We start from the raw sequence: 18,752 nt of genomic DNA on the forward strand, positions 1-18,752 counted from the left end.
TGTGAGCGCATGATGAATGAGGTTTCAACCCTGCAACCTCCGAGGGAGATGCCACACAGTGATGATCCTACAAAGGTGTGTGGCAACAGGGTGTGGTAGGGTAGAGTACTTCTTATGAAATGGAAATAAGTAGAACAAGCCCATCTGCTTACACATTTTTTTCTAAATTAGTAAAAATCTCTTGATAAATTTATTTATTTGTTATTTACCTGTTCTCAATTCTTCCCAATCCTGCACAATAATGCAACTCTTTTCTATTTCTCCTGATCTGTTTAATAATTTAAATGTCTTTTCTATAACAATTTTTTTTTAAGTGTAGGCATTACAAATCAATACCAAGAGCTATTTCAATCCCAATACAATACAAAAATCTCTTAATTTTCTTCACGCTTCAGTCAAGAAAAAATTCTAATCCTGTTTATTTTCTATTCATCTTAGTCTTTCCTTCTTTCCCTGACTTACCATTACATCAGTCTTGCTGCTTGCCTTATGTCAATTTCATTACACTATCAAATATAAGATGAGAAACTGCATAAAATAAAGGGTTCAAATAATGATGCAGATCATTAGTACTAACCTGAACATTTTCTTATCAAGGTACTGGTACATTGGAGCAGACTGGGGCACCTCAATAGTTGACATACTGTAGATATGCAGACAGAAGATCTTGCTGCCACTAAACCCAACAACAAAGCCCTGAAGTGCAAACAATAATCACCAAACATCATAAAAAATACTGGCTTATTTTCTTTCTATCATGAAGGACTTAAAATATTTTCTGGAGAATAATATACTAAGTAGATCCATATATTCCAGCCATTAAAATGTCTATTTTATTTTCACTTTGTATACAGCCCCATTTTCACAAATATCAAGTAAAATTCCCACTAATATACTGTTATGACCAGGTTCAGCCCCTCTCACAGCAGCTACTGACTTGGGCCAGCTCCCCTAAGCCACCTCCTATGTAGCTTAGTGCAGGGCACAAATATAATGAATCCAGACACCTGCTGGTCATTTACAATTATCAAAACTTTGAGGTTGTCACTTGGTTTAACCCACCAACCAAGAAGGGTGTATAACAAACATCAACTTAATTAAGCTGAAAAGAACTTATGAGCCAGGTTTTAGGGCACAGACAGCATAGGCAATGTACACACAGGGCAAGGGCAAGGGTAATACCCTACTGGACAAACTGCCCATATTAACGAAACCAACCAATTGTCCAGAAGAAATATTACACTTGATGGCCAGAGAGAAGCCTATCTTCCGGAAGACAGATTCCCACCTCCTATAAAACTGGTAGAAATCAGGGAAGAAAGTAGACAGTTGTAGCCCAGCTCAAATATTGTATAATCCTCTAACCCTGGACAAGTACAGCTGCAAGCCAGGACATTAGTAGCATTTAACAAAGACGATACACAACATTCACAACACTCAAATATACACCAGATCCACAACCAGGCACTGTACATCGGCAAAACATGGGGGAGAGAACTGAGCCTACTCCCATCAGAATAAAGGCCCAAATACAATGGACAGTCAAACAATAGAAACTGCAGGTGGTGTAGCTTCTCCAACCTGCAGGAGCAGCAGACACACAAGGGTCCTGACATGCCTTTGAAATACAACAGAACTGTCCAAATACTGGTCTTCCATGGGGCTTAACTAGTAATCACTATAATAATGCAGCACACAGTAATCCCACCCATAGGTAACAAAGTAATATGCCCTTCCTATCATGCTCTATGTGCCTCACTCTATGCTGCGTCTGTCTTCTATGATATCTATTTTGCTACTGACTGAGGTGGTGAGGAAAACCATTCACTTATGTTACAAAAGTTATTGTGGGGCTAGTTGGAGGGTTGGATGAAAACAAATTACATTATGGGAGAGAGCAACTCTTCATCCATTTTTTCTGTCAATCTCAACTCTAAGGAAGGAACGGAAGTGTGGGAGATCAGATGAGGAAGATCAACTTCCACTTCATACAAAGTTTTACTGTAACTTCTTGGCACAGAGGGACCCATCCGTGACTTGTCTTTCTCTCGCTCTCTCCCCCCTATTCTCTTTCTCTGTTCATTATTCTTCTCACAATTTTGACTCTTTATCAAGTTGTGAATAATAATATCTGTTCACTAAAACACAAGTCCTGACCTCCTTGTAGAATGCCATAATTCAAAGTTATAATTATAGGTTAAATGAAGATGGATTAGGTGAAGAAATCATTTGAGTACCTGCAATTTCTGCTGATGAGTTGGAAAATTTGAAGCTTTGATGTTTAATGTGTTGCTTCCAGAGAAACATAGCATATCTTCACAACTTGTGTTCCAAGCAACACTATTAGCATTGGGTTCCTGAAAAAAGAATGTAAGATAAAAACAAAGTAATAGCTTCATCAACTAAATGCCCAGGACTTTTATACTCAGTAGAGTAATAAAAGTTCATTAGAAAAGTTTGACATCTCTAGTGAGGGAGAAATAGAAAAATTTCAAGATGAGGTTCAACGTAACACTAGGACAATCAAGCAAGAATAAGAAACACTTGATACACAAGACATTAAAAGATTATGATAGCTTCTGTGCATATGATTGGAAAGACCAAAAACACCAATAATCTAAATACATAATGAAGACTGATCATTCCTTAAGTTACATGGAGAACAACACTAGAATCTCCCATTATTAATTCAATAATTCATGTACATACAATGCTCTTGTAGACTTGATTTACAATACAATACAGTCTCTATGAACATATACTTTAACAACAACTGGTTCTCTGCAGATCTTTTAGTACAATAAGCTGCTTTTCAGGGTGAAGTGGTATCTGAGAACATAAAATGACTAAGGGTACCCACTACAAAACAAACCCACTGAAATGTTTATTGTTCAAAGTGTGTATCACTCATATATTAAACATTTCTCACCTGGAACAGCATCTCTGAGGTCTTGACATCATAAACCAAGAGTGTGCTGTGCTCGTCCACCACGGCAAGCTTCTGCCGTGAAGAGCTCAGATCCAGGCAGCGGATGGCAGAGGGAACTTTCAGCAGTGGCACAGGAAATGCATTATCCAAGAAAATCTTTAGCACCTGCATTTAAGAAAAAAAAAAAAAAAAAAAAAAAAACTGTTAGTTCCTGGATTCAAATTTTTGTTTAAAGAATGCTAACTTATTCAAAATGCTTCATACACACAATACATACGATGAAAAAAAAGAAGAAATTATAAATTAATTTTTAAAATAGTGCATCACTTACAGGAAGGACTGGATAAATAATGATATGGAGACAAGACTGCATGAGCACAACTCAGGCCCTGTATACTTTGACTGTAAATACAGTTAAGTACACAGATGATAGATCCTCACCAGTCACACTTGAATCAGAGTCAGCTGCATAAGTACATTCAGCAGGTCCCTCTGACACATTTATCACTGCTATATTATAATAGACACATCCCTTTCACTGAATACTGGTACCCAAGAACTATCTCCAAGACTTTGTAGATCATTAATGTCCATGACTAAATGCTCATGGTATAAGTATAGTCCACTTTTTATGAGCTGCACCTTATCAAATGAGAATGCTGGGTGGAGACTGGCCTCATAGTGTGTTTCTTTTAACTGCCACACAACACTTCATTCCCCTCCATGCAATTTGTTTTGCACCATGGAGTGTTGGACAAGGATGATCTACTGCCCTCTAATTTATGGCTTATATACCATCATTACATTAATGGAACTATATATCACAATGTAATGCTACATTTTCATTAAACATGCATGCAGCTGGCAAAATATGATGGTACATCCATCATATTCCATTCGACACTGATCACCATTCATACTCAAGCAAAGTCTAGTCTATGATTGAGTTGCTAGATATGAAAATTTACATAATCTGCAACACAGCTGGAGAGAATGTGTTCTGAGAATAAGAAAAAGCTGTCTAATGCACTGCACCACCAACTTTGTAAATTTCCATCTTACTTGATCTATTGCAAGAGACCTTATTCATTTTCCTTGAACTCTCAGAACATCCTATCCATTCACTGTCTGCCACATCACACCTTCCCTGTACTTGTTCTTTCCCAAGATACCCTATTCACTGAATATGCATATTACATTTCCACTGTACTTTTACATTTTACATATTATTCCACTTCTACATAATGAGCTCTCCCTCTCTCTCTCCCTCATGGAGACAATACTAAACTGTACATATACCTCCACTGTGTCATGCATCCTACCTGTCCATTCTTCAGACCAAGGAGAAGACCCTCACGACTGGCTGGGCCTCCCACCACCTTGATGTACCGAATGAGTGAATCCATCTGCCACTCACGCTCCTTGTTCCCAACAAAGTTAAGGCACTGCAGACGCTTCTCCTGTAAATAGGGTTGAGCATTATTTACTGAAGACAAGAAATACAATGACAAAAAGATACTATGACAAACTAAACAATGGAATGAAACACATTCATAAATTCAAATACATCACTAGTGTTATTTCCAATAAATCACACCAAGATCAGCAGGGAAAGTTCACCTGACAGAGAACAATGTGATTCGTGCAAACAACAAGCAAGTTACACTCCAGGCGCTGGTTGATCTTCTCCCTCACTCGGTAGTGCATGTCTGAGGCATCCTGGGAGTACAGCTCATAGATGATGATTCTTTCAGGCAGCTGCACCTGCACCAAACATTACCACATCTCCATCATTCAATGGACTGCTCATCTCAAATTTTCATATGGCAATACAGTTCAAATTCGAAGGTTGTTCTAAGATAAAGATAGGTCTTATCAAATATTACAAAATATGAATCCATAAATTCTATACTTACTGCTAAACGATGTTTGTAGATTGCAATCTTCTTGACAAGATCACGACACTTGATTCTCACTTTCTGTTCTGTGATGAGATGCTGTATTATGACATCTGTCATGTTCTCTCGGAAAGCATAGCGCTCCTTGTAGAGACCGTGCACCGTGGAAAATATCAACTGGTAGTAAGCAATTGTTCCATCTTGACATCCAATAGCCTGAAAGTTGACATTTTACCATGATAATTCAACAAAATCCTAAGGAAAACTGTCATGCATACCTTCATGGTTCCTCTCAAGATAACCAGTTAGGTGATTATCTTGAGATGAGACCATGATTTACACCACACGACTTGGAGCAAGTCTCAGAGAAAAATATTAACAAAGAAAACTTAAATAATTTTAATTAACATCTAGCACTTATTATTCTTTCATCACCTTCAAATCTCTTCCTCTATCTTTCACATGATTAACATACACAACACATAACTTTGACATTATAGCACCAAATTCTGATTTATTCAATAATCAACCAATCCATTAACAAATCACTCAAAATTACCAACATGTAATTTATATGCCACAAATTATTCTCCTTGTTGACATTGCTAAGAGATCCCTCAGCACTCACTACAAAGTTGGAGTCTGGGCGAGCAGCACAGCACCACACCCAGGAGGACTGCTCCCCAATGGTGCCAAGCTTGACCCCTTCCCTGGTGTACAGGAGACATGCCTTGTTGGAGCCTCCTACCAGTATATACTCTCCTTTGCTGAAGTAACTCACACAGCAAGGGTCAAAGCCAAGTATCCTTTCTTTTCCCACCTGAAAACATACGATACATATTATAGGTAATAAATACACTACTAAATATCTGGCTTAATTTCATACCCCTTTCCTGCAGTGTATCCATACCTGTTTTCCACTGAGGGTGTAAAAAGAGAGATTCTGGCCCCAGTCAGCAACACAAAGAACATCCACAGGCTCATCTCTGAAAAATTCCCAGAAGTGATGAATAAGAAAGGCACATTATTCTAAAAAAGAAGTTAAGTAAATCTTCTTTATTGACTGTTTTTCCTTCATGTACATAATAAGAATGAACCATGTTAATAAAAAAGTTCAATATACTGTCTGACGACTTACTTTGAAGGATTCCAAGCCAGCGACCAAATTGGGGAGTTTATTCCTCCTGGACGTTCAATTCTCATTTTTTCTTCTCCAACCTGCAACGGAAATTGTTCTGATAAGTCTTCTAGATTTTGCAACCAATCATTCCATTATTTTCATACATGAATTAATTTTTCTTTTTATCTGTCTGAGACTGAGACAGAAAAGGAGGCAATGTAATGCTCAACTAAATTCAAAATTCACAAAATATTATAGTGCAATATAACAAAACATTTTGATGAGAATTTTGCAGCCATGTTAAAAATTTTACCTGGCTACACAAAACTGAGAGTAACATACATGTGAGTCTACACATTTCACAAAAATAACCAATTAGTATGAAGAGCATACAAGTTTTCCTCTTACAGCAAAACAAGCCACTACACTAACAATGGTTTCTTCAACTAACCCATCACTCAGCCTTTACCTTGCTCCTGATGGAGACCACACCATTGGCCAGTCCAAGGGCCAGGTACACCCCATCATTGGTCCAGGCACAGCAACAAATCCTACTTGTGCTCTGAGGGAGAAAAGATACAAGTGTAATTGTCAACAACTCTTCTCTGCAAGAAGCGAAGTTAATGATGTGTGTGAAGGCTGCACATGTAGGGTCTCATGTCCTGAAACTTGCTCTGAAGGCAGCCATGGGAAGTTATAAATTGCAAAACTACTAGAGTGGCTTGGGACTGAAGCTATGACGAGGGACTTCAGGAAGAAGACACATTACTGGTTGAGCCAAAGTGATCACCATTGCCCAAGTTGATTTCAGCTGGACTCCATTGCCCTACCAAAAAAAAAAAAATAAAAAATAAATAATAATAATAATAATAAATAAATAAATAAATAAATGAATAAATAAATAAAAATAAATAAATAAATAGAAAACAAAATAATAAAATAAATAAATAAATAGAAAACAAAATAATAAAATAAATAAATAAGTAATTAAAAAATCCAACTGGATGACAACTTAAGAGCTACACATAGGAGAATCAATCAGTGCTAACACACACAGAACAAATCATACTGATGGGGAGGCAATGTGGGATGTGCTAGATATATTTGGAGTGAAATGACAGTTGCTATAAAGACACCATTCAATGAAGATGTTACTGCATATACTAGAATACAAAGGAAAGAGTGTAAAAAGCTTCATTATAAAGTGGGACAACCAATCAGAAGGTACTTAGTATAAACCTCTATCAATGCCACAAAACAATATGGAATGTGATAAAATTCTTTGTACACCTCATCCTTTCACTGCTAGCTACTTGTTTTCCCATAACCACCTACAACTTTTGGACACTTCTTCTCATGCCAGACGCTGGAGTAGTGCTGTAACTTGGAACGTGCAAACTTAATCTCCTCTATTCTCATCTGTTCCATCCATGCAACTTCTTTCTCTTTACAGTGGTCTAAATGTTAACAAAGTGACTATGAGTATGTAAAGATGTGAAAGAACTAAATGAAACATGGCAAACATTATCCTCAGACTTATGGTAAAATATGGAAGAGGCCTAAAAAAAAAGAAAGAAAGAAAAAAGAAAGAAAGAAAGAAAGAAAGAAAAATTAATAACTAAAAATTCCTGGATATGCATATATGCCCAAATCTGTCTCAAAACTTCACAAACTGTTTCTGTGCACAAGTCCCAATGTCTATTATTATATTTGACTGAAATCTAGCGGCCACCTTTTATAATATCTCACCAACAGACATAACCAAACTGAATACATAACCAAATTACATCATTGCAGCTCAGTGTATTAGAGGATGAAATTATATGGAATTACAAGAGAAAACAATGAATGATAGTGCTGACTTGGAATTGTACTTAGATGCTATTATGTGGCACCTTGAAATGGTCCTGTCTGTGCGTGACATTGTGATGACTGCAGAGCATGGACCAATGTTACTTGGATGAAAGGTATTGCAGAGAATGAGTAATATTACTTCTATCTATAAACCAAGCCAGTAATCCCACACATGAATGTCCACACTCATCCACATTCAGCCCTGTCAAGCCCTGGTGTAAAGAGATAATCTCATGGGCACCCTACTATATCACAGGTACTTTGGCATGGCACAGCTGGCCACATATACAAATATTACTAAGATGATAAATACAAAATGAGTATTATTTAGATAAAAAAAAAAAAAAAAAAAAAAAAGCTACTGCAGAGAAAAAACAATATTCTTACAAAATAATACTGTATATAATAACAAATGATAAATAAATAAATAAAGTTAATACAGTTTGGAAGAAACAGAAGCTGAGGGTAAACCTGACCAATTGCTAATATATTCTGAGGAAAAAATAGCAAAGTAGATAATTTTGATGTCCATATATTGTAAAAGAAAGTATGAGTCCACTCACAAGTGTATGGCCAGGCTGGATGTTGTGTATACAAGTGTGAATTCAAATATTTTAGTTTTATCTTTCAATATGAAAAAATCTAGGAGAGAGAGAGAGAGAGAGAGAGAGAGAGAGAGAGAGAGAGAGAGAGAGAGAGAGAGAGAGAGAGAGAGAGAGAGAGAGAGAGAGAGAGAGAGAGAGAGAGAGAGAGAGAGAGAGAGAGAGAGAGAGAGAGAGAGAGAGAGAGAGAGAGAGAGAGAGAGAGAATATACTAAGGAAGACAAGTATGGTGACATGTATCAAATTGTAGCATAGTCAAGATAAAAGAAACAAGGAAAGTAGGCAGACACAATGCCTAGAAGTTTATTGGTAACATTATTTCCGATAACCCTTATTTCTACTATCTTTACTACTGCACTTCATACCATTTCTATCATTGATGACTAACCTTGTTTCTGTACACACTCTTCTGCCCCCCTGATGACTAACCTTGTTTCTGTACACACTTCTGCCCCCCTGATGACTAACCTTATTTCTGTACAGTCTTCTGCCTCCCTGATGACTAACCTTATTTCTGTACACTCCTCTGTCCCATGATGACTAACCTTATGCTTCTGTACACTCTTCTGCTCAGGTGACCACAAGCCAAAGTCACTGAGGGCACAGGAGGCTAGCTGGTGGGACACAGGGTTGTACGCCAAGCACTGTATAGCATCATTGTGCCTGGCAAAGGAAATTCTAATTAAGAGACAATGTAGTGATTCCTTTACTGTCATCAAAAGTATATGTAACTTTTTCTACCATATATGACATGAGGATAATGACTCAAGAAATAAAGGCCTTCACTAAGGGCTAGTAGAATGAGTAAACTTGAAAATGTGACTCATATGCAGGTAAATAAGAAAAAAATTAGATGTTAATTTTCGATGTGTCGCATTTCCATGCAAGTTTTAAGGAATGAAGTTATTTTAAAAAAACTTACGAATACTTAAGGATGCCCTCAAGTTTTGAAGTCCATATGATAACACTTTTGTCAGCGCTGCCAGAAGCAAAACGTTTGCCGTCTTTACTGTAGCCCACACAATACACTGCTTCCTTGTGACCTACAATCAAGACATTAATACATCAACATTATGCTGACTAGTTTCACATCCATATTTTCTTATGGCAATTTTAATTGTGGGTTATTTACATCAAAGTAAGGATCAATGTTCTCTACTTTTAATAGCAATTTGCAATACATTTCTCACTTAATGTTTATGTGGACTCAAAAATGTAAGCCAAGCAAGTACATACAAAATATGCAGGGACTCAATTTCTTCATTAAAGATAACAGAAAATTCCTGCCATGCTACACTAACAAGGTGATTATGATTTTTTACCAAATACTGACAATGCAGAAATTAATCAAATATGCACAAGGCTATTGTAGAGGAAGAAGATGCAGTTGTTACAGAAATACAAACTATCAACTACTGATAGTTTTCAAGACGACTGTTATTTCCTTTCCTTTAATGCCAATCATCTAATGCTATTCCTGTGCAACATTAAGGCACAATAACAGTCCTCTTTTCACAACAAAGCCTAAATGGAAATATCACATCTCACAAGTTGAAATACAAAACAGAATCAGTGAGATGAAGCAACAAATGCAGTCAATTGAGGGAAGCCAAAACCACAGAGCTCAATCCCTCATCTACCTCACCTTTGAGGGGTTGCACCAGTGCTCCATCTGTCGTGTCATACACCAGCACACGGTTCCCTGCTGCTACAATGAGCTGTGATCCATCAGGTCTAAAGCACAAATCATATATACTGGAAAGAGATAACTAACTATAGTTGTAATTACTACTCAAACTGCAGAGATGAAAATTAATTCACATTTTATATTACAGATGTCTACAGTATCACAGTTATATTCAAAAGACAAGCTTTAAGTAAAATGAATTGGGATCATATCCACAATCACTGTATTATGGTACAGTAGTTCATGAGATGCACAGTTGTCAAAATAAATAAAAAAAGTAAATCATAAAAGGGCACCAGTAGAAAAAGTTGCATGCTCTGATGGCAGACAAACACAGAAGGCCATGTGATGCCCAGCAGGCTGAATGGAAAGCCTAGCTGTGGTGGCAATTAACTGTTTTGTCACATTCATTCACCTACAAACTGGTACATTTTTTGGCAGGTTTTGGCCAATCTAAGCAGCTACTCAGGACTTTGCATAAGTAGTACACAGCTGTGAGATGACAGGTGAGTTGACCACATCTGCTGTGTTCTCAGTGGTGTGCTTCACTTCCTGCAGCAGCTGTCACTCTGCCAACCTGGACCCAGGAAACACTTTGCTCTCTCACCACAACTATTTTCAAAGGCCACAAAGATGATTGGCTAGGTTTCCAAGTGTTTTTCCTGTTAATACTAAAGAAATTTTGTTAACGTGTCATTAGAACCACATAAAAGACCCATATCACTTCAACTAGAAAAGGGTTCCCAACCTCCTTGTTCTCATGTACCCCTTGGACATTTTTATAGGTTCCTATGTACCCACAAATGAATTAATGATAAAAAAGATAGTAATATTTTGATATTGTAATGTACTCAAAAAGTACTCATACAGTGGTTGAGTTAGTAGAATCCAAGTAACATACAAGCACATGATACTGTGCACTTAAGTATGAGTACTTATACCAACTTGGACCCAAGCTTGGTATTGATATGACATTAAAAATATTTTTGAATATCAATCTCAGATATTCTTGTCTTTTTCATTTATTATTCCAGTATGTGTAGTATATTTTTTTATGTAACACTTGCAACAAAACTACGGCACCAGTGGTGGTGATGAGTAACACCTTCACTCGCTGTGAGTGTCAGTAGGACTGAGTGACTTAGGCTGGTGCCACCTGCCAGTTGGTATATACATCCCTTACCAGATTCTTTCAGGCCCAATACTGATTGCAGCCATGGGAAGTTCCATAATAGTGAAAACTAAATGGTATTCACCCTACTCTTGATATAATTTAAATAAGTTTTGCTTACTAAAATGAGGAAATCGAAAAAAAAGTGCAATCTGACTGCAGATTACACCACCATATATTGCACAGTAGTGGTTATTCTCTGAGACCTAATGTACCCCCTGAAAAGTGCAAATGTACCACTGGTGGTACATGCAGCCAAGACTGGGAACCCCTGAACCAGAGGCTTTTGAATATAGTGGGGGCTGCAGCATGGAAGCATTTCAGAAATAGTCTTTGAGGGATTGGTTGTGGTGACACTTGCTCTGCTGTGTCCATCCGAGAGAGAGAAAAAAAAAAAAAAGTGCACCTGCTATGTAAACTCAAACTGTCTGTCATGAATTCCTAGAGTTGTGTTCATTTGGCAGAGTAACTGGAGAGGTACTACTTAATGTCAAACTAATGGAGCAAATGGAGACAATTGGGTTTGAAATCTGAAAGAGAAGAAGAGTATAACGAACTGAAAGATAGACCAAGAGGAACATGGAGTGGCGGTACAAAGGCTACACCTCAGGCCAATAAGCGAACAGAACTGGTATAGAGTTGTGAAAGAGGAAACAACAGGAGTATAACAAACTGAAGAACAGACAAAGGGAAACATAAGGGAGTGGCGATACAATGGTTAGATTCCAACAATTTAAGTAAATTGGAGCAGAGTCTTTCCCAGTGAAGACAACACGGCCCGACAAGGGCGCCCCTCACACGCCTCACTACCACCAATACTCGCCGTGTTAATGGCACTGCATTCCTTCACACACGTCCTTACCACTGCTCTACTTTGTCCCGATCATGCACCTTGTCCACCCAGGTCGGCACGGCCCTCATGGTGGCGAATTCAGGCTGACCGCCACACAATCCTTGGCGGCATCGTCTGGAATGTTTGCCGGGGGAGGGACTAGGAGGAGGAAAGGGACAACTGTCAACACTAAGGGACCACAAGTGTAATACCTTACACTTTTTACTTCTACATATTATTAATGATACATTGAGTTACACTACGGAGCTAAGAGTATGAATGAGTGTGCGGTTCAGTCTCAGCCACCCCGTGAGGGAATGTCAGCCTGGGATATAGATAAGTATATAGATTAATGATATTTTTACTATGAGTTTTTCCTTCTGTCATCAATAAGGGACCATATATGTAACACCATAGAGTTTTTACTTTTATTACTAATCATACATTGGTCTAAACTAGTTTTCCATGAATCCTTACTTGTTGAAAACTTATCAGGAAAACCATTTTTTGTATCTTGCTTTTGTGTGTAGAACGCAAACTGTCGAGGCAATTTAGTTAAGGTCCTCTTTTCCATATTGTCAATATTTTGCTAAATTATTGTTCCTTAACTTCTAAGTAGAGCATTATTCTAGTTTATATGTGAATAAGTCAGTATAAATCAAGGATTGAGAGATCTAGATCTTCCAAGATCAAAATTCAAGACCAAAACATAAACAGCAAGAAAGGCGAGAGGCAACTCCAACTTGACTCGAGAAGCTCATTGCATCATTTCCCTCCCCCCTTCCCCCAGCTGTTATCTCCTCATTCTGTAACTGTAAGTAGGAATTAGACTTATGTTGCACAGAATTAAGTACTTCAAAGTTGGGACTGTCATGTGGCCCTTCATCCTGTAAGTGTTAGGTTACAAGGCTTGTGTGTGGGAAGTTATGCAATGTCAAGGGTACAGAGAGAGAGAGAGAGAGAGAGAGAGAGAGAGAGAGAGAGAGAGAGAGAGGTTTCTGGAGTTACCACGGTTTTAGATGATATTGAAATGACTTGCCTTTTTCATCTGATGAATAGGTTACATCATTAATGTCATTGGCAATTCGTTCATTGAACAGGTCACGTTCACAAAAAAAGCATCATATTTTGCCCGGAAATTATTAGTGCGCTAAGGTTATTTTCATTATAGTTTGACGATTGATGAGACTGATTTTCGCCCTGGGAGACTTACTGAAATCAGCTTGTGGTAACTTGCAACGATAGAATAATTTTAATTTTGTCAAGCATATAATGCATTTTGTCATAATATATAATAATGAGGCAAGCAAAGTTTTGCAACAGGGTATTGTAAATAAGCTAATGGATTGGATTTCGTAGGAAATATAGCCATGAATGTTATTGTGGAACATCAGGTCAGCAGGACACATGCTGCCTCTGGGTAAGTGCTTCAGGGATCTCTCCTTGGCCCATTACAAGTGTTGTTGGTAGTGACTGCAGGTACAAAGGCTTCAAAAGTGTCTATGGCCAATTCAGTCCTGACATGTAAGGCACTGTGATTTGTTCTGGTCAGTGTTTTGATCCCAGGCAAAAGCCCATCATGGTATTTTATTATTATTATTATCATCATCATCATCATCATCATCATCATCATCATCATCATCATCATCATCATCATCATCATCATTATTATTATTATTATTATTATTATTATTATTATTATTACTTATTTTCTTTTTTTCTTTTTTTCTTTTTTTTTTAGATCAACTTTTCAATGTTTCCATGATGCTCTAAAGGTGAGCATGGCAAAATGTACTACTGCTTTTCATTGTTGATTATGTTGACTTGTTGTCTGTGCTAATTCAAGTCTATTTTCCTTAAAGGTCCAATTGCCTCTTGTTGTTTGGAAGTTCATTGTCAAAAGTTAATATCTTCCTTAGAAAAATGTAACTAATTAAGTTTATAAGATTAAATTCTCAATAATCAAAAGATTTATGAGAAAAACAGTACTGAAGTTTTGTCTTATAAAGGCAAAGGTTAATATCATGGACTACATGCTCTACTGTTAGGTAGATTTTCTTACTATGAATACTGCAATAAAGTTTATCTTCATAGTTTCTTCACAGATGCCATTTCAAGTAGCAGGGGCAGCTGAGGTCTTAAGAGCAACACAGAAGGATGAAAATTTCCTGGATTATTTGAAGAGCTGCATCTCAGAAATTGTACAAAGAACAGCTGGTAAAACATATTTACTCTAAGATGTGTTGTTTGCTTTATAAGAAAGTAAAAAAGAATAATGTGTAATACATTACTTGAGATGTGCAATTTAACATTTACCTCTAAAATACATTTATTTCATACCAACAGGCACAAGAGTGTGGCTTGATATTCACAAAAATGCAGAAGTCATATGTGAACTTGCATACTATGGTCTCACCACCTTGTGTCTTCGCCAGACCCTGGGAGAAGAGTACACTGGTATTTTACAGGTGGATTCAAGTAGAAGGAAATTACCCAGTGTATGGGTAAGTAAGGTGCAGGTTAACATTTTGTCTTGCCAAAATATGGAGTTAGAGGTGTCAGAAACTCAACTAAGGTGGCTATTAATGCCACAGTATAATTTGGCATATCATTTTGTGGTAAGCCTTAAATCCCTCAGTTATAAATTCCTTTGATGACTGTATCAAAGAAAGCAATTGTTATATTTAGGTTCAATCATGTAATCTAATACATTTCCTTCTACAACCAGCTACAACACATAACTTTCATTTTGTCTTCTTTCAGCAACGGGTAGCTATGGTGATACTGCAGTGCTTTGGGCCAGAGATTATTAGGACATTGCTAACAAGATTTGAAGAGTCACTCAAAACAGGGAGTCTTTCAACTTACCTACGACCAGAACTCAAGAACATCTTACTAAAGCAAATACCAGTCCTTAGATACTCTGTCACTATACTGCATCGCATTCACCTAGCAACATTTTATTGGAGTGGATCCTTTTATCACATATCTAAGAGGATTGCTGGAATAAATTATGTAAGTGTTTAATAATAATGATTCATTACTCTTTTTGTTTAATAATATAGATTCAGTACTCTTTTTGTTGAATATAGATTCATCACTCTTTTTGTTTAATAATATACATTCATTACTCTTTTTGTTTAATAATATAGATTCATTACTCATTGTATTGGTGTATCATAATGTAATATTACATATGACATTGGAAGGAACAGACCTGTGTCTGTACTTCCAGCACATGTTATAGAATAGAGCACTGTAATGGTACCAGACATAGGAATTCAATTTGAATCCAAGAATATAGTTTCTTCACACAAGAGACACAGTCAAATAAGGAGGTGAGGTGCTTCAGCTGTGAAGGCTTGCTGTTTTCTGCCTTTTACTATGAGCTGGGCATCCCACTCAGCTTCATGAAGGGAAGGGGGATTGGAGACCAGCAAGTTAGTATTAGTCTTAATAAGGCTGACAAGTTGGCTCAGAGGGATAAGGCTTGCAAGCAGTGAAGGAGGCAAGCAATTGGTTGAATGTAATATTACCACCTTCATATTGTGATAAAACCTGGAATGAAGATTAGGAAAGCTATCCCTTTATTTAAAATTATGAAAGCAAGAGTTTTGACAAATGATTTGCTGGATTGGAGAATGAAAAGTTACTTGAATTACTTTAGATCTTGATACCTTATCTCATTGTTAGACTTTATTAGTAGAATTTTCATTATATCAGATTATGGAGCTTAAATTACATTTGGCAGTGTGGCTTGTTAATCCAAGTCAGTTTTCTCAGTACTTATATTTTCTGTTTTTACCTAAAGTTTAAACCCCTTAACTTGCTCTCTGTAGGTATTTGTGTTATGATCATGATTATAATACTGATGATGTTAATATGATAATGGTTGTCATGTTTATGAGTGATCCTTTTCTTGAGACATGTTGCCTTCCTTAACCATTGTGCCCAAGATATTGTTATAAATCTAACTTGGCCCAGACTCATTTCACCATTCTTACTTCAGGTGTTGACCCGTGAGTGGCTTGGCGACAGCTCTGCAGGGAAGTCCTTCAGGATTCTGGGAATAGTCTTGCTCACACACATCCTTCTGACAGTGTTATATTCATCTTACACATATTTCTTTACCAAGTCAGCACAAGAAAGCACACCACCATCAGCAAGTTAGTACAAGTGGCATTTGTCTTGAAATGGTAAAATTTGTTATTGATTATAAAAGTCCCATGTTACCATTGCAAACTAATGACTTTTATTCCAATTCTGCAGAGTACTACGTAGAGCACTCAAAACAGTGCTCTCTCTGCCTGGATGAACGCAAGCACTCTTCCATCACTCCATGTGGACATTTATTTTGCTGGCAGTGTATTCAGGAGTGTCTGCAAAATAGTCAGAGCTGTCCAATTTGCAGACATCCGTCATTACCATGTCAGGTTGTTGCACTTCTCAATTATGACTAGATGATGAAATCTGAATATAGGTCATGAGTATTCCCTTGCTCAATTAAGTATTAAGGAATAATTTCATAAACATATACTAGATAGATTTATATAGTGGGATATGCTAGATTAAAGCAGGGAAAGCTGTAAGTTTGGATGGTTGTGGTGTAGAATGTTTATTTAGAATAGTGGACTGATGACTGTTGAGTGATTAGTATGTCTATCTATCTAAATGCTTGGTTGACATTTCTGCAAAGGGTGGTAACTGAGACAAGGGACCTACACACACACATACACACAAGAATGCACTGAAGTATATCTTAGTTACCAGTTTCATGCAGTAGCTGTAAAGGTGAAGATAAGAACATAAGCTGCAAGAAGCCATCAGGCCTACACATAGCAGTCCCTGTATGAAACATACCTACATATTTCTACCTATCATCTTCATCCATAAATTTGTCTAATCTTCTTTTAAAGCTCATTAATGACTCAACACTAATACCTTGATAACTGAGTCCATTCCATTCATCAACTATTTGTGAACCAGTTTCTTATCTCTTTTTTCTGAACCTACATGTTTTTCAAGCTAGAACCCATTATCTTTTCATCTATCCTGATTACTAATCTTGAAAATTTTGCTTGTCACCCTTGTTATAACCCCTCTGCCACAAAGACTTCCGTTAGGTTTCCTCAACCTTTCTAAGGAATGTGAAGTTTACAGTGAATGAAACAAGAAAGGTATGCATAGGAATGAATAGATTGTTTAGTTGCATATAACTGGCCAACTCTTTTGAAGCAAAGCTTCAAAAGAGTTGTTATCCATAGGGATAACAACATTCAAACAAGCAAGATGTAGATAATTTGTAGATAATTTAGAATAAATGCAAAGACAAGATTGTACAAGTTGAGAATCCTTCATTTGGAGCACTTAGAGGTGGAACTATTCTAAATCTCAACTTGTTTAAAGAACAAGAGGAGTATCATGTAAGAACTGAATGAAGAGTGACAAAGCAAGTACAAAGGATAAGGTGTTAGAAGAGTGTTAGCTGAGTGAGCAGACCAGGCAGTGTTATGATTGGGCTTGTGGATGTAATAGATCACTTGAAGATAACTGGGTCTGGTGTCAGAGTTATAGATGTGCTAGAGGAATGTCTGTTGAACAAGGAAGATTTGATGCATGTGATAGATGAACTGAGAAGTTGCAAATGGGATGTGGCCTCTTGAGCCTCTATAGGAGTTTACCTACATCTGGTCCTGTTGGCTGATTAAGTCAGGTACAAGGAAATGGTAAAGCAGTGATAAACCAACTCCATTGTCATGCCCTGATGGGGAGATTGGCAGTTATTTTGTGCAAGTTACTTTCATGCAGTGTGGATAGTGAGGGTCTGTCATAGCTTTCTTAGAGGCTAAGAAAGGTATCAGCTTGATAATAGACAAGAAAATCTATTGTTGTGATATATATATATATATATATATATATATATATATATATATATATATATATATATATATATATATATATATATATATATATATATATATAATCATGTACTGTACATAGATGTACATAATATATACAGATATATACATAATCATGTATCTCTTTCTTTCCGGTAAACCCCTCACTTTAGAAGCATTACATAACGGTACTGGATGTTTCCAGCCAGTACTGCAAACATTTCGAGATTTGAGAATGTCAAACAATCTGTTAAATACTCTTATTAATTTTATTGTTTCACAGTCCTTAAATCCCTTAATGTTCTCATGTAAGGTAAAATTGTAGTGAATCTGCCAGTCACTCAACAACTGAGGTGTTAGTCTAAATTGATTTTTTTTTCTTTGTTCATGCTACATGGGAACTCCGCACATTATTTCCTAAATAAAGACCTTTTCGTTCTTGGAGAAGATGCAAATTTTCAATAAACTGCAATTCTGTAGTGTTACCAGAACCACTACTTTGATATCTCTCAAAGAATTCCTTACTAGATTCAGTATATGACATGGATGAGAAAAACAGCAACAGGTTTCCTGCTTAAAGGGTGACGAAATAAAGACTTCATGGTAATAAACGCGGCGTCACACGGCAAATTTAGCCCAACATGGCTGTTTTTTGCAAGCAGCAAGCAGCATCTTGTTTTTCGTTTTCTGTTGTCCGAAAGAATGGAAAATGGTTGCATTCCCGGACGTGTTGGGAATATTTGCGGTCAAATAACTCATGTT

The 18,752-nt window shown here is 37.0% G+C and overlaps 2 protein-coding genes across 8 annotated transcripts in view; one reads left to right on the top strand and one right to left on the bottom strand.

The window, feature by feature from the left end:
• The window catches only part of LOC135101221 (intraflagellar transport protein 122 homolog), a 28,234-nt gene extending 15,951 nt beyond the window's left edge, over positions 1-12,283 (bottom strand). For both annotated transcript variants that reach the window (XR_010269163.1, XM_064004849.1), the window contains exons 1-14: positions 12,124-12,283; positions 10,049-10,158; positions 9,326-9,446; positions 8,949-9,066; positions 6,417-6,509; positions 5,966-6,045; positions 5,738-5,813; positions 5,456-5,647; positions 4,846-5,043; positions 4,550-4,693; positions 4,252-4,389; positions 2,930-3,094; positions 2,238-2,357; positions 578-696 (exon numbers count right to left, since the gene is read on the bottom strand). Coding sequence is in view for 1 of the 2 variants with exons in the window: in XM_064004849.1 (XP_063860919.1) it covers positions 578-696; positions 2,238-2,357; positions 2,930-3,094; positions 4,252-4,389; positions 4,550-4,693; positions 4,846-5,043; positions 5,456-5,647; positions 5,738-5,813; positions 5,966-6,045; positions 6,417-6,509; positions 8,949-9,066; positions 9,326-9,446; positions 10,049-10,158; positions 12,124-12,182 (1,733 nt within the window). In the remaining variant the exon portion in view is untranslated. The remainder of the gene's footprint in view (positions 1-577; positions 697-2,237; positions 2,358-2,929; positions 3,095-4,251; positions 4,390-4,549; positions 4,694-4,845; positions 5,044-5,455; positions 5,648-5,737; positions 5,814-5,965; positions 6,046-6,416; positions 6,510-8,948; positions 9,067-9,325; positions 9,447-10,048; positions 10,159-12,123) is intronic.
• A 468-nt stretch (positions 12,284-12,751) lies between these two features.
• On the top strand, positions 12,752-18,485 carry LOC135101222 (peroxisome assembly protein 10-B-like). 6 transcript variants are annotated; one of them, XM_064004852.1, is made up of 7 exons: positions 12,791-12,907; positions 13,835-13,868; positions 14,188-14,310; positions 14,440-14,597; positions 14,857-15,108; positions 16,103-16,259; positions 16,363-18,485. In XM_064004852.1, exons 3-7 carry the CDS (start codon positions 14,199-14,201, stop codon positions 16,551-16,553), a joined length of 870 nt encoding a protein of 289 aa, XP_063860922.1. In that variant the 5' UTR covers positions 12,791-12,907; positions 13,835-13,868; positions 14,188-14,198; the 3' UTR covers positions 16,554-18,485. The 6 variants fall into 6 exon arrangements, with proteins under 6 accessions (XP_063860921.1, XP_063860922.1, XP_063860925.1 ...); XM_064004850.1 differs by having other exon boundaries at positions 12,897-12,982; positions 14,199-14,310; XM_064004853.1 differs by having other exon boundaries at positions 12,906-12,982.
• The last annotated feature ends 267 nt before the right edge of the window (positions 18,486-18,752 follow it).

Source organism: Scylla paramamosain, chromosome 6, assembly GCF_035594125.1.
Source record: "Scylla paramamosain isolate STU-SP2022 chromosome 6, ASM3559412v1, whole genome shotgun sequence".
In the NCBI taxonomy this organism is placed as follows: domain Eukaryota; kingdom Metazoa; phylum Arthropoda; class Malacostraca; order Decapoda; family Portunidae; genus Scylla; species Scylla paramamosain.

What these genes read in the sequence shown, in the direction of transcription:
- LOC135101222 (XM_064004850.1), top strand. Translation starts at nt 12,927, where the DNA reads ATGTTGCACAGAATTAAGTACTTCAAAGTTGGGACTGTCATGTGGCCC. An exon ending in GTCATGTGGCCCTTCATCCT is followed by an intron (nt 12,983 to 13,834) that starts GTAAGTGTTAGG and finishes TTTTTTTTTTAG; the next exon opens with ATCAACTTTTCAATGTTTCC. An exon ending in AATTGTACAAAGAACAGCTG is followed by an intron (nt 14,311 to 14,439) that starts GTAAAACATATT and finishes TCATACCAACAG; the next exon opens with GCACAAGAGTGTGGCTTGAT.